The following is an 11,494-nucleotide window of genomic DNA, read 5'->3' as shown; positions in this document are numbered from 1 at the left end:
TAAGAGATGCCACCTATTTTGCACTATAATTTGACATGCCAGTCAAAAAACTGAGAACATCATGACAACCTAACTCATTGAAAGTGAAATCACAATTCTCATCAATTTATTTAAATCTTAATTCCCTAGACACCAAACAGCTTTTGCTGCGACTAAAATTTAAAAACCCAAAAATAAAAAATACGTGAAAGTACTAACAACTCGCTAGATTTCTCTATGAATTTTCGTTTCCCTTTTCTTGGGTATCAAAATCCTTAAAAAACCTGAAAATAATGGGGACCCTGTTGGCGCTCAAAAACAAAACTGGTGGCACTTTTAAAACTGGGCCAACGCGGTAGAGAAAGAGAGAATTATAGATAAAGTCCCACATGAACATCAGATGTCGTCTTCCGTTGCTTGACAGCAAAACTCCAGCTATTGACGTGACGGGTTCAAGCATTTCCTATTCACTTAACGGAACTTCCCTAACCCTGCCACGTGGCACTCTCGGTTTTTACTGACGAGTTTTGCGGTAGAAACCCCGCGGTAAAAAATGAACTGGCTCTGAGCACACATTTCGTTTTAACACCTGCTTGTACAGGCAGAAAAAGAGTTAAGCCGTGGGGTACAGAAATGAATGCTTACAAAAGCTTTGAACGCACGGTAGTCGTAACGCAGTAAAAGGGGAACTGGCATATACGTAATGAATATACGCATAGATGTAGGGCAGGCGCGCATATGTACGTTGTGATATATACACACAGATCGGGCAGGCCGGGCAGGCCATGGGAGGGGATAGTTGGCAGGCGCATTGCAGTGCAGAGAGAGTGGGGGTCCTTTTACTCATTCGCGTGTTTAGTGTTTGACGAGAGTGAATTTGTGGTGTGTGAAATATGTTCCTAGGGTTTGGGAAAGTAGTTAGTTACAGAAGGGCGGCTGAGGAGTAGGAGGGGCTCGAGATATTCGGATCGAATCTCAGTGCTGTTGTGAGATCTGGTTGTATAAAACGTCGGCGTGCAATGAGGGTTTGTTTCAAACAAGTAGTCCTGATGGTCTGCGAGTTGTTGTGATTGAAGTGTGTTTTGTGGGACCTTATGTGAGGGTGGGGTGTGGACTGTGTGTTTATGGCGCCTAATTTCGAGTTTCAGGAATGGTGGAGCAAGGAACGGGAGATACACAGGGGGACCTCTGTGGTGGTGAAGATGGAGAACCCGAATTGGTCAATGTTGGAGTTAGAAAGCCCTGATGATGCCAATGGCGAGGGGAATTTCAGTGCACAGGATAAGGTGGGGAGGGGTAAGAATGCCAAGCAGCTTACATGGGTTTTATTGCTCAAAGCACACAGAGCCGCTGGCTGTGTTGCCTGGCTTGCGCAGGGGCTGTGGAGCCTGCTTGCAGCTATTAAAAGACGGATTTATTTAGACAAAAGGAGTGGTAGCAGAGAGGAGGGTAAAAAAAGTAGGTTCTATAGAGTGATCAGAGGGTTTCTCGTATTTGCTCTGTTAATGCTGGGGTTCGAGATCGTGGCCTACTGGAAAGGATGGCATTTCAGTCGCCCTCGTTTGCAGATTCCCACAACTTCGGCATTGGATTTGCAAGGTCTTTTGCATTCGGCGTACTCGACGTGGGTTTTTATCAGGGCTAATTATCTTGCACCCCCTCTTCAGACATTGGCAAATGTTTGCATTGTGCTGTTCCTCATTCAGTCATTGGATAGGATGATTTTGTCGCTGGGTTGTTTGTGGATCCGGCTAAAGAAGGTCAGGCCTGTGCCTCAGCTTGAGTTGGATGGTGATCTGGAGCAGGGCGGAAAGGTAGAGGACTATCCGATGGTGCTGGTGCAGATTCCGATGTGTAATGAGATGGAGGTGAGTGGGTCGGTTTACAATCTTCGTTTTTCCTAATTTGTATTAGCATTGAATTGTAATGTGGGTACCGACTTCATTCAACTGATACTGTTTTGCATTATAGTTTGAATCCCTACGAATATCATTAAATTGCAATGTGCGTGGATTGAGTTCATTCAAATAGCACTCGTTTGCAGTGTGGGCTGGACGAGATCCTTCAAGTAGCATTCATTTGCAATCTCGTCAGTTTGGATTTCTCCAAATACCACTAATTAGCAATGGGGATGGGGAGTTTATATTTTTTTACGGGACTTGATATGTGTGAGTTTGTAGGTCATCACAATGGTTGCCACGATAAGTTTAATTCTACCGACAGGGTCTAATGGGAAAAAGAGAGGACGGGCTTTTAGAGCGTGCACGAGTCTAAAATTAACCTATAGACAGGAGATGAGACCTACTTAGCACATACGGAGGCTCTGTGATATTAGTAAGTAGGGGGCTAGTGGGCGGCTTGGTGCGTGCATTCTATTGCATTTCGGCCTTTTAACTCATCTTCTTCCCTGATATTTTTTACGAGCTACACTCGCCTCACAATTCCAACTAACGTTTGAGTTAGCACTGGTTCTCGGAGTTTATGCTTATAATTTATTCAGACTCCATGGATTTTCTCGGTTTGAATTTATGGGCAACACTTGTGTGGTGTATGAGTGGACTTATATGAGTTTAACAGCCTTGGACTATAATCTACCTATGGCCTTGGAACATAAACAGTAGAGCAGCCCGCTGGCTTGTGTTTTATTCTTTGCTGGATATGCTTGGGACCTGCATTATCGCAGGTTGCGTACACTGATATACATGGTGATTTGAATTTGGGTCTCCACTGCAACAACAATCAGGCTTCACCACTTGATTACACATTGGGGAAAATCGAGGATTAAATTTACGGCAGAACGGGAAGTACACACGATATTGGGCTTGGGTCCATAATCTTCTCAAGGAGTATTTGTTGTAAGGTTCATAGTGACAAATAAAAAAAGAGTTAAAATCCTTATATTAAGACTGTGGTTACTCTGAGGTGCCTAGGAGCTTGTAGAAATGGAACCTTGGTGATTTCTGTGAATCTCATCATTCCCAACCTGTTAACCCTAACAGTGACAAATAAAAAAAAGAGTTAAAATCCTTATATTAAGACTGGTTACTCTGAGGTGCCTAGGAGCTTGTAGAAATGAAACTTTGGTGGTTTCTGTGAATCTTATCATTCCCAACCTGTTAACCCTAACTATACTGTTACAGAAGCCTAAGGTTTGTCTTCAAATTTACACCTGTAACTCTATTCTAGTCTTGATGCAGCCATAAGACACATAAGTTGTTTTCCATAATCTTCTCAGCGAGTACTAGTTGTAAGGTTCATAGTGACAAATAAAACAAGAGTTAAAATCCTTATATTAAGACTGGTTACTCTGAGGTGCCTAGGAGCTTGTAGAAATGGAACCTTGGTCATTTTTGTGAATCTTATCATTCCCAACCTGTTAACCCTAACAGTGACAAATAAAAAAAAGAGTTAAAATCCTTATATTAAGACTGTGGTTACTCTGAAGTGCCTAGGAGCTTGTAGAAATGAAACTTCGGTGATTTCTGTGAATCTTATCATTCCCAACCTATTAACCCCAACTATACTGTTAAAGAAGCCTAAGGTTTGTCTTCAAATTTACACCTGTAACTCTATTCTAGTTTTGATGTAGCCATAAGACACATAAGCTGTTTTCAGCTAGATTGCATGGACAAGGAAGTAGTTATGGATATGGCAAATTTAAAATGTATGAAGTAGTAAAGCTTGAACATGACATATGTAAATTATTAATACAAGATAAGCTTGAAAGTCCGAAATTTTGCCCAAAGCAGAAAAATGCGCTTTTCCAGACACAAGGTCGAAGATGAATTCAGTATGGGTGTGAATTGTGTTTTTCCTTTCAAAGATATACATTAGTATCATTTATTTATGTCTGTTCCTTTTTTAAAATTTGTGTGGGGTTCTCTTGCCTCTATTTCTAATAAGTTAAATAATTCTTTCTTAAATTTCTTTGTTCTTTATTTGTCCTTGTTGATTTTAATTTTCTTTTGCTTTTTAAGTGGGATAGAGCAGCTCTTACATTTTGGTTATATGTGGGTCAAGATATTAATCTACTGGCCATGAGAAACACTGGGCTCTTGCCAAGCCATGCAAGTGAAGTTTACAACTAGTCATGCTTGCTGAAATTTTTTCAGTAAAAGCTTCTCATTCAGCTCCTTCTAGATGGATCCTGATTAGCCTCTTATATCTTTAGTTGAATAAATCAGGGTATATTCTTTAACCCAGCATATGCTTTCCGAAACCACTGATTTACTTGTTTATCTATATTAATTACTTAATAAGGTTATATGGTATATGTCACTAGTTAGAAAAAATTGCTTTCCTCAAATTTCAGAGGGTTTTGAGACTGCAATCTGTTCATAAAGAAAAATGATGCTTTTATCAATTCTGTTATCAGTACACACAATCTTCCATGTTATAGATACAAATGCAAGGTGTCTTTTCCTTTCTTCTGTTTTTGTTGTCATCGTTTTGTGTTTTCAAGTGGGTTTGTTATTAGGAACATGCTTATAGTCCAAGCTGTGAAATTTGTTTTTCTGTACTTTTCATCATAAATCATGGGCACCTATCATAATCAAGGCACCCAAGGTGAATTGGTATTGATTTCAGTACTTGTCAAATACAGTATTGATTCTTTATCTTGATATGCAGGTTTATCAGCAATCTATTGCTGCTGTGTGTTGTCTTGATTGGCCAAAGGAGAGGATGCTTGTGCAAGTTCTTGATGACTCAGATGATGTAGATGTGCAATTACTCATTAAGGCAGAAGTTCAGAAATGGCAACAGAGGGATATTAACATTATATACAGGCACCGAGTGATCCGTACTGGGTACAAGGCAGGGAACTTAAAGTCAGCAATGAGTTGTGATTATGTGAAGGATTATGAATTCGTTGCCATTTTTGATGCCGATTTTCAACCCAGTTCAGATTTCTTGAAAAAAACTGTTCCACATTTCAAGGTTTGTCTGCTTTTTATGTGTTTCATGGGTGGCTTTATTTTAAGTTAATAATATGTAATTTTAGAACTTGGTTAATCTAATTGTAGTCTGGCAAACTGCAGGGCAATGAAGAGTTGGCACTAGTCCAAGCAAGATGGGCCTTTGTCAACAAGGATGAAAATTTATTGACAAGGTTACAGAATATAAACCTGTGCTTTCACTTTGAGGTGGAGCAGCAGGTTAATGGTGTCTTCATCAACTTCTTTGGTTTCAATGGTACTGCTGGTGTATGGAGAATCAAGGCCCTTGAGGAATCTGGGGGCTGGTTGGAAAGAACTACAGTGGAGGACATGGATATTGCTGTGCGAGCTCACCTCAATGGTTGGAAGTTTATATTTCTGAATGATGTTGAGGTATACGATACACTTAATTTTCTGAATTGAGCTGTGTGTATGTGGTCAATGCAGTAATCCATTTAAATTACAGCTTTAATATTACATCCATCTACATGTGCAGTGCCTTTGTGAGCTTCCAGAGTCGTATGAAGCTTACAGAAAGCAGCAACATCGGTGGCATTCTGGTCCAATGCAGCTATTTCGCTTGTGTCTTCCAGATATAATCCGTTCTAATGTGAGTTTGACACCGACATCTTCTTACAAGAGAATGAGACAGTTCAAACATGTTTTTGGCAATCTGGTTATAAACTATTAATTTTTTGAAGAACTAAAAAGTTAAATACAAGTTGTCACTTAAACCAATTGGAATCTCTAAGTCACTTCTTAATTTGCTGGTATTGACTTTTTTCATTTTGTTGCAGATTGGAGTTTCAAAGAAGGCCAACTTAATATTCCTTTTTTTTCTTTTGCGGAAGCTTGTTCTTCCGTTCTATTCGTTCACTCTTTTCTGCATCATCCTTCCAATGACAATGTTTTTGCCAGAAGCGCAGTTACCAGCTTGGGTCATATGCTATGTACCTGCTATCATGTCTTTTTTGAATATTCTACCTGCTCCAAGATCATTCCCTTTCATTGTTCCGTATCTTCTCTTTGAAAACACAATGTCTGTAACTAAGTTCAATGCTATGATCTCTGGCCTCTTTCAACTTGGTAGTGCCTATGAATGGGTGGTGACAAAAAAGCTGGGTAGATCATCAGAAGCTGATTTAGTTGCTTTTATGGAAAAGGAATCACACCCCCAATTAGAACGTCCAAGGCACCATCGTGGTGCTTCTGAATCTGGCCTGGATGCTCTGAACAAATTAAATGAGCAGCAGCAGAAGCAACCTTCAAAAAAGAAGGCAAATCGGCTTTATAGGAAGGAATTGGCTTTAGCTTTTCTTCTTCTCACTGCTGCTGCCAGGAGCTTATTATCAGCCCAAGGAATTCATTTCTACTTTTTACTGTTTCAAGGCATATCGTTCCTCCTTGTTGGTTTTGATCTGATTGGGGAACAAGTGAGTTAATTCCCATTGCACAAAAAGCCTGGGCAATTTTGTTGAAAGTTGCCTTGGTTTTGTAATGTTCGTTGACTCTGGAGACCTGTTGTTAGGGGAAGATGCAAGTCCAGCACAACTTTGAATAAACACAGCTGCAGGCCTTGTAATTTCAGAGTGTTGTTTTGCATATATATTAACATGATGGAGATTTATTGGCACTCGATCATTCCTGGCGATAATTGTGCTGAAGAGGTCTTGGCAAATATGGTTAAGAACTTAAGATAAAGCCATCCCCCAGCAACCTGAGAGAGTTGCCGGGGGAGTGAGATTATAGCAGAATTGTCACCTACCATTTCTATGCTTGTTAGAAGGCAGCAAGGTTTGTATTGCTGCAGGTATACGTCAGCATTTATGGTTGAGTTTTCTGCAAGAGGTGATGCTTTCAGCAAGATTATGCCATTTTTGGGATATTAATTCAGTGTTCAACTAAGTGGGAGTTTGCTCTTAACCATCGCTAATATCTGTAGATTTTGCCTTTTGCTCCTGATGTATCTTAGAATTCAGTCTGCCAGCACAATTCTTTATTATCTTCCCTATTCTTGTGATTCTTGGTCCATTCTTTTGTCAAAAATTTAGAAACATTTTTTAACAGTTGTGCACCCTTATCGATCAGGTCTAGGATGAATGGTTGAGATGACAAATTTATATTCTGGCCTATTTGGCAGATATGTAGTTATGCTATATTTATTGTTAGATGTATTTTATATATGTATATCCATTGCCCGTTTGGGCTAAACCAGCAAATTGATGGCATCCCTCTGTTTCTTTGTCTGTGATCCTTAGCCAGCTCTGACATGTGTCCCTTTTATTAAATTTATTGCTCATAAAATCACTGTTTATATATACATTCATATTGTTACATATGCTTTGTCTATATTATGATCTTCTAATTCTCCACTTAGAAAATGTAGACACAAATAGCTTCTGATAAGCTTTATGTACCTACATAGCTATTATTATACCTACATAACTTTTCTTTATCTATGTGGGTGCTTGTTGCTGATGACTGGGATGCTTGTTCTGGTTCTATAAAATAGTGTTGATTGGTATCCGGTGATTTTTGTCTAGAGATTGCTGTGTGGTAAAAGACTATCATGGCACTCAAGTCAAAATATTTTTTGTTCGAATTGTTAAATGTTTTTTTTGTTTTACTAAGGCATTCTTTGATTGGCATTGGCAAATGTTTTACATCTTTATGCAAGACAGGTAATTATAACTAGAAATTTGATATTAACTTGCAGTCTACATTGTTATACTCAATCAACTGGTTATTAGTGCAGTGCACTGAGCATTAATTGCAATGGAATTTGGTACACATTTTTTCTACATTTTTCAAAATATAAGGAATTAAAAGGAATGGGATTAATTTGCAGCCACTCAAATATGTATAGGACTTTTAAAAAAAGCGTTGTATGGAAAGGAATGACTACTTTATGTCCAAAGAGAATAGTTCTTTCTACCTCTGAATCAACCATCTTATATTATTCTTAGCCACCCCAAGATCAGCCTAAATGTAGTTGGAAGGAGGATCTGCACTACATGTGGGTTAATGGTTTCTTCACCGGAGCTTCATCTCTGTTGCAACCTTTCATATCAAATCAGCCGTCTCTTGCCATACAGATCTTATTTGTGAGTTAGCTTGGTGCAATCCATTATGCACCTTGTCCACATGCAGACCAACGTGTCTTCTTTTCTCACAAAGAAGAAAGATTACACTACCTCAGGATGTAAACCTCAATGAAAGAAAAATTCTTTTCTTGATATAATTGAAACTAAACTCCTTTGGCTCAATGAGAAGGCCCATATCAGGCTGTTTGAGGATTAAACTTTGTAACAAATTTGGGTACAAGAAGCTGGAAACTTTTGAAACGTGTTTTCATGTCTCTAAGTGGTTGTCATGATGCTGAAAAGTGAAAAGTTTTCATTCACGGTGACTAAAATCCCAGAACTGCCGCTCTATAAAGCCTGGCAAACAGAATGGGAGGATATATAGCCTTTTGTTGCTGAAATATTGGTTCTTGAATGGTGAGAGAAGCGTGTTTGTAGTTCAATTATTTATGTGGGGGCACAGGTGCCAGCGATAGTGTGTGAGAATTAAAATAACCAGAGGAAAACCCTTATGATTGATGCTTTATTAGTTTATTTGATAAAGAAAATAGGATAAACAGGTGCCAGCTATAGTGTGCGAGAATTAAAATAACCAGAGGAAAACCCTTATGATTGATGCTTTCTTAGTTTATTTGATAAAGAAAATATGATGCTTTCTTAGTTTATTTGATAAAGAAAATAGGGTAAGTGCTAATGGTTTTCAAGCATGGGATGGTATACTACCTTTTTTGTGAGATGAATAATGAAATATAAAGGGGTTTTAGGTGCTTCGATGTGATAAATTCTTTATACTCCTATTCAGATGACAAAAGACAAATGTTTGATTAACAAATTTTTAAAATAGAGATGGGTGAATAGGAATTGGATTGGTGGCAAGGTTTGCAACTTAAATGGGGCAGAAAGTGATGTGGATAAAAGTAGGCTTTTGGGGATGTATATGATAAAGAATTGTTGTTGCTCGTCATTTAGTCCAGGCTGTGGGACATTAGCCTCGGGTTCTTTGATGCTCTTAGGCACGCTCCGGCGGTTGTTTTGCCAGGTCTTTCTACAGCCTGGTGGCAAGATTTTCAACTTTAATGTTCAGGAAGGAGAAAATAATGGGGATAGGAGGAACTTTAGGAATGTCTTAGATTATGAGGAATTGTTGTTGGACCTCTTGGACTCCAGGCTGTTGGGTTGCCTTGCGTTCTTTGATGCTCCTAAGGAATTGTTGTTGGACCTCTTGGACTCCAGGCTGTTGGGTTGCCTTGCGTTCTTTGATGCTCCTAGGCATGCTTCAGTTTTGCTTGAGACAGGTCTTACTATGGATTTTGGTCTGTGCAAGGGCTTTCTTACCTTGGCATTGACCCACGCATCCTCCTCGCTCTGTTGTCTCTTTAGCGAAATGTTGACTTTCTGTACTGTTGGGCTCTGTTGGGGACATATCGTGGGAGAATCCCCCCTTGAACATTTTGAGTCTGCAGAAATATTGTCTTTAAGCTGTTGTTGGTGCCCCTCATGTTCATTCTCCATTTTTCAGTTGCCCTCTTCTAGGCATCTGCACCTAGTCCAGTTGTTGGGTTGTGTGTGTTATCCTCGCTTATTCCAGGGATGACGTGTGTAAGGAGCTCCTCTCCCTCGCGTGCCTCTTCTCCTCCCTTGAGAATGATGCAAGTGCAGTTTTGGGGAAGTCACCCCCTCTGTTGATCCTATGTTTCCATTTCAGCTTGTCTCTTGCAGGAACGGTTTTAGTATTTCTGATGTGTGGGTGGACAGAGCTTCTGTAGACTTGCATGCTGCCCTTATCGGGAGGTTTCTTATTCATATACCAAACATTGATATCATTTGCAGCTGGACGTTTGAATGTTGGCTCACTCTAGGTCTACTATGTGTGATGGCCTTGGTAGACAGAATCCTCATATTCTCCTTCCAATCGGTTGATGATTGAACCAGAGTTCACGTCTTTTATTGATTGCCTTGGTAAACATAATCCTCATATTTTACTTCCAGAGTTCTTTGGAAATATCTGTGGTTGCTTCGTAAGACATCTCTTCAATTAAATAGATGGCCTGTAGGTTTCAATGCTATCAAGATTAAACGTAGTTTGTATCTGGGTTCACCTTCCTTTTAAGTTTTGGAATATAAATATCATTTACAGTATTATTTGTGGTATTGGCTAGTTTACTAAGGAATTTTACAAAATCTAGAACAAATATTCTCTTTGGGAGGTTTTCAGTTTGTACCAACTAGTTTGGAGTTGCGTGGCAGTGTTGTGTTGTTCTCCAAGTTTGGTGTTTGTGAGCAGAAACATCATTATGAAATGTCTTGCCAAAATCTTCATGCCAATTGGAACTCCAATGAAGTCAAGGACGCTTATGACTGATCTCTTTATTGGAAAAATAGAACAATAGAAACAAAACAAAGAAAGGAGGAACTTCGAGATTAATTTTATTGAATAATAGATGCAAATTTATACAATAGTTTGACTCAACAGCATTCCTAAGATGCAAATTTATACAATAGCTTGACTCAACAGCATTCCTAAATGACTGCTAATTAGATTGACAACAAACTACTTTATGATTGGCAACACACACATAAATTTGACACTAATCGAAATTTATGGACATCTAACACAACACATCTACAATAAGAACTTGACTCAAATTAAAACTCTTTGACTCAATCTTAACTAAACTTGTGTTGTTAGCAACTCAACAAGGTTTGCCACAAGTGTAAAATTTATTATTGACTATGGTTGGAACATTAACTCCACTTAATGTGACAACTAAAGGAAATATTATCTAGAAATTATACTTTGAAAATATGTCATAAAGGAGTAATACTTTTTCATAGTTATGCAACTATCATTTGGCGTCAAAATACCATTGGACACATCATCTTCACATGAAATGTCTCACAACTTTCATAAAAGTACGATGCCAAGCTTCCAGGCTTTCAAATCTCCTCGAACTATTGGACACACTATCTTCACATGCAATGTCTCATAACCTTTGCTAAGGTATAGCTTTTCCGTTCCTATAGTACCTCAAACTATTTGAGCATCCATCTAGTGTCTGCCACATTCTTTCATATTTTTAGAATATAGACTTCTTCAAAATAAAACAATATCTTCATTTTCAATAATGTCATCATAATCATCCGGTGGCTCTTCTCCTAGCCTCATCTTCTTAACAACTTCTTCTCTAAGGGCTCGTTTGATTCGTGAAATTAAAAAATTTAAGATTTCTACAAATTTTCATTTCGATTTTTAGGATTTGTAATGTTCCCACTTTAGTAGTTGACCAGTTGTGTGTTCGTTAGTTTTTTATTTTATTTTATGTATCCCGCATTGCTTATGAAAAGTGGCCGACCTTATGAAGTAGGAATAAAAGGAGAGCTTGAGGCTATTGTTAGGAAAGGTTGAATATGAGAAGAAATTGGATGCGAGAGTTATAGATCTGCTCTTGGCATTAGAGGATGTCTATCCTCTCATTGCGGCACTCTAGACGTTTT

At 38.7% G+C, this 11,494-nt stretch overlaps 1 protein-coding gene across 1 annotated transcript; it reads left to right on the top strand.

The window, feature by feature from the left end:
* The first annotated feature begins 523 nt into the window (after positions 1 to 523).
* On the top strand, positions 524 to 7,162 carry LOC149557231 (putative xyloglucan glycosyltransferase 8). Its single transcript, XM_089831950.1, has 5 exons — positions 524 to 1,847; positions 4,609 to 4,917; positions 5,019 to 5,309; positions 5,413 to 5,526; positions 5,714 to 7,162. Exons 1-5 carry the CDS (start codon positions 1,104 to 1,106, stop codon positions 6,356 to 6,358), a joined length of 2,103 nt encoding a protein of 700 aa, XP_089688076.1. The 5' UTR covers positions 524 to 1,103; the 3' UTR covers positions 6,359 to 7,162.
* The last annotated feature ends 4,332 nt before the right edge of the window (positions 7,163 to 11,494 follow it).

The sequence above is a fragment of the Cupressus sempervirens genome, chromosome 5 (assembly GCF_028749045.1).
Source record: "Cupressus sempervirens isolate cs-2001-9-10 chromosome 5, ASM2874904v1, whole genome shotgun sequence".
Classification (NCBI taxonomy): domain Eukaryota; kingdom Viridiplantae; phylum Streptophyta; class Pinopsida; order Cupressales; family Cupressaceae; genus Cupressus; species Cupressus sempervirens.
This window is presented reverse-complemented; position numbering and strand designations above follow the sequence as displayed.